Source organism: Bison bison, unplaced genomic scaffold (assembly GCF_000754665.1).
Source record: "Bison bison bison isolate TAMUID 2011002044 unplaced genomic scaffold, Bison_UMD1.0 scf7180017864495, whole genome shotgun sequence".
NCBI classification, from domain to species: Eukaryota; Metazoa; Chordata; class Mammalia; order Artiodactyla; family Bovidae; genus Bison; species Bison bison.
In genome coordinates this window covers 11,491,640-11,495,733 of record NW_011495054.1, presented here as the reverse complement: position 1 = coordinate 11,495,733, position 4,094 = coordinate 11,491,640, and the positions used below count along the sequence as shown (strand labels likewise).

Sequence of the window (4,094 nt, the reverse complement as noted above, 5' to 3'; positions counted from 1 at the left end):
AGCGGGGCTGGTGGCCGGGTCTGCTGAGTCCGCAGCACTCAGACTACGTGCACCTCTGCAGCAGGTGCAGGCCCAGTTGTCACCCCTCCAGAACATCTCCCCATGGACTCTGATGGCATTGACTCTTCAGACTCTGAGGTAGGGCTTACTCAGATTTTACTAAAGAGCTGTTTACTCGGTTCCGTCTGTGTGATGCCTGACACCCCTAACCAGACAGATGCGGGCAGTGCAGGTTTGGTTGAGTTGGGGCTGAACATTGACTACCTCCCTGTTCCCAGGTGGTCTAGGACATGAGTGAAGGGTACATGAGTGGGTCTGGTGGGTCCCAGAGATCATCCTGTAGCAGAAGGATTAGTTTACATTATGGAACACTAAGGTCAGTTCTCAGTGTACTCTTTAGCAGTTGAATGCCATTTATTTTTCCTTTTCTAGTCTGACATCCTGTTGGGCATTCTGTTCAACTTGGACCCAGTCATGTTCCTCAGATGTCCTTCCCCAGAGTCTGCCAGCCTGGAGCAGCTCCCAGAAGTGGACCCAGAAGGACCCAGTTCCTTACCGGCCTCCCCTTCTCCATCCCTGGGGACGTCATCAGCCAAGCTGGAAGCCATTAATGAACTGATTCGTTTTGATCACGTATATACAAAGCCCCTAGTCTTAGAGATGCCCTCTGAGACAGAGAGCGAAGCTAATGTGGTAGTGAAAATTGAGGAAGCACCTTTCAGCCCCTCAGAGAAAGATCACCCTGAATTCACAGTCTCAGTGAAGGAAGAACTTGTAGAAGATGACTTCATTCCAGAGCTGGGTATCTCAGATCTGCTTTCAACCAGCAACTGCCTGAAGCCATCTTCCTGCCTGCTGGATGCTTACAGTGACTGTAGCTATGAGGGTTCCCCTTCTCCCTTGAGTGACATGTCCTCCCTGCTTGATGCAGACCATTCTTGGGAGGACCCTTTTGCCAGTGAACTCTTTCCCCAGCTGATTAGTGTCTAAGGAGTGATCCAGTACTGATGCTCTTGACTGTGACACTGCCTGGAGGACAGCACAAAGGCCTGTGCTTCATCCAAAAAGCCAAAGTAGAGGGGGTGTGGTCCTAGAGAATTCCTTTAAAGTATGTGTTCAAGCCTCCTAGGTCACCCCAAATATTGTCTTTTGACCTTTAGTGGTCCAGGGTACATAGATACATTACTGTGATCCAGAATTACAGCTTCTGAGGGTGTACCTTTATCTTAAGGGCGGTGGTTTGCCCTGAAGTACTTACACAAGGGTCACGCGATAAGTGTTTCAGACATGGAGTTAACGAATGGTCCTTTATCAGTTTCTCTTTTCCCTTCTCAGCATCCCAGGCTTGCCTCCGACTTTAGGTCCTTTAGTTTGCTTCTGCAAGCGGAACACCTACCTGAGGGGGCTCCTTTTCCCTCATGTACAGTTCAAATAAAGATCAAGAATCTTTTGTAAAATTACAGAAAACTACTATGTAAATGCTCGATGAAATCTTTCCGTGCTAGTGTAACTTTTGGACGGTGCTTTCTCCATTTATTTAAAACTACCTGTGCAATTAAAAAGTACAATGCAGTGTCTTTGTTCTCCGAATGTTTCTTGAACTTTTCAAGTCTTCTTGTTCTTTCCGGGTGTTTCACTGCCGTGGTAGTGATTTATCCAACTTCACTGAGCCACTTTTTACAGTGAGTGAAGGCCTTTCCCCCTTAATTACCGCCTGCTTCAGTTCCTGGCTGCCCTAAGTAATACATTCTGACCAGTAACTATATTTGAGACAGTTTCTTCAGCCTAACTGACCAATATTACAGCTAATAAATGGTAGAGCTAGAACATTTAACCGTTTTGCCATAACATCTTGTTACAGAAGGACATGCTATTAAGTATCAATATGGCTATTGATATTACAGAGATTAAGAGCATTTTTTAGACTCAAGACTCCCTGAGTTCAACTCTCCCACCCATTTAGCTGGGTGATCTTGGGCATAAAATACCACTTATTTCCTCATCTCAAAATACCTTATTTGCCCACCTCTAAGGGGTATGATAGTATCTCTAAAGGCTACTAGAGGATTCAAATAAATGATGCATTATAAGCACCTTGTACAAAGCCGGGCACCATCCCAAAAGTTGATGGTTATCTCCTATTCCACTTTGGAAGGGTTTTAATCTCTTAAAAGAGTTATATACACTATAGAACATGTTTCACAAAAGAATGAACCTGTTCAAGAAAACATCCTAGAGACAATATGACCTTCAAATTACAGACTTAATAACCTCATCATGCTGCCTCTTTTCCTCGGGAAACCACTTAAGATATTAAAGGAGTTCCCTAATTGATAAAAATTATTTCACCCATGCCAGCATTCTATGCCAGTATTTACTGACTACCTCCAGGGAGGTCAGTGAAGATGGGATTCAAAGAATCCCAAGTAGCAAGGCACAGCAGGCTATGGTTTCAACCAAGTATATTAATACAAAGGAATGCCTTTGGTGTGACTGGGAGCATGCCCAGAAGCACACTAGTAGGCAAGACAATCTATGGTCACTGATGGCCAGAGTTCAGTCCCAGTGCCTAGCAGTGCAAACGTGTTTAAGCTCTGGGTTTCTGTTTTGTAAATACAAGAACAGGCTTCCAGCTGCCCCCACAATTAAAAACCTTATCACTTGATTTTCTAGAACTGAAAACTTCAAGTGCTGAGAATCTATTTAGGGATTAAGTAAATGTGGGTTTCCCAGGTGTGTCTGTAGTAAAGAATCTGCCTGCCAAGCAGGAAATGTGGGTTTGATCCCTGGGTTGGGAAGATCCCCTGGAGAATGAAATAGGAATCCATTCCAGTATTCTTGCCTGGGAAATCCCATGGACAGAGGGGCCTGGCAGGCTCCAGTCCATAGGGTCATATAAAGAGTTGGACACAACTGAGTGACTCAACAACACAGGCAAAGGTACAGATATGTTTTAGCTTTCAAAATTATAGAACAAGCATCTGAAGATTGGGGTTCAGGTAATTTACATTAAGTGACATCATGAAAGAAACAGCTGTATTAACAGGAATAACGCACAAGAGTATAGATTATTTGAGTGTTCATTTCCTGCACAGATGGGTTGAAAATGACTCAACACTGTGCTCAGACCTGAGAAAACACCTGACATTCAAGGGTATCTTCATATTGAAACACTAAATTGAATAGTTAAAAAATGAAAATCAGGATCTTTCCCCACAAAACCAAAGCAAGATTCCTATTAAAAGCCAAGTTGTCCATAGTTCTGATTAAAAGAAACAGGTGACAGATGGCTAGACACCAATTCCCTGACCCTTCAGACACCAACGTGTGCCTGCCTTCCTGCTTTCCTAGCAGGTGTGCTGCGGGCACAGGCAACGTAGGGACAGACGTGTAGGCAGAGGACATTCCTACACCAGGAATTCTCATCTTCAAAGACATTCAACCAACCCCGTGACTTCTAAAGTTAACGAAGGGACAGGAAGACTGGCTTGTTTACCTGCCAACCGGTTTTTAAAGACAACATCCTGTCTTCTGGAGCTGTACTCTAACACTGTATTCTAATTGCATGAAGTTCATCTCATATGCCACACTGGTAAGAGTATTTGAACCAAACAGATACATATACGACTGTATTCCCTCAAGGTGTTTAAAGTTACATTGCCTGAACTATACCCCTTACTGTAGTTTATTTCAATGAAATCTAAACATGTTAGGTATTGCTGTCAAAAAACTGTATGTAAAACCACTGCTCAAGTAGGAAGAACCCTGGACCTGGTGAACTGATTATACTAAATTGTCACTATCTACTTAGGCTTAGTTTTCAAATCTATAAAAATAAATTAGGTAACTTTTAGCTGTGATTTTCAATTCAGGTAGAAAAGGTAACTGCATTGAAAACTCTGCCCACCCACAAATAGGGATCCACATTTATCCAATAATGGTCGTAAACATACAGGCAATACTGCCACCCAGTGACCTGTCAACTCAAGAACGGAACGACCATGTTACTGAACATTAAGGACTTTTCCTACTTCCTGGACTTGCCCAAACTTGCTGATTTCAGTTTACTTAAATGCAGAAATACAAATGCCTCA

The 4,094-nt window shown here is 43.3% G+C and overlaps 1 protein-coding gene across 1 annotated transcript in view; it reads left to right on the top strand.

Moving 5' to 3' along the window:
• The window catches only part of XBP1 (X-box binding protein 1), a 5,132-nt gene extending 3,555 nt beyond the window's left edge, over positions 1-1,577 (top strand). Inside the window, exons 6-7 of the mRNA XM_010828859.1 lie at positions 43-138; positions 433-1,577. Of these exons, the coding sequence (XP_010827161.1) occupies positions 43-138; positions 433-990 (654 nt within the window). The 3' untranslated portion in view covers positions 991-1,577. The remainder of the gene's footprint in view (positions 1-42; positions 139-432) is intronic.
• Positions 1,578-4,094: the final 2,517 nt, after the last annotated feature.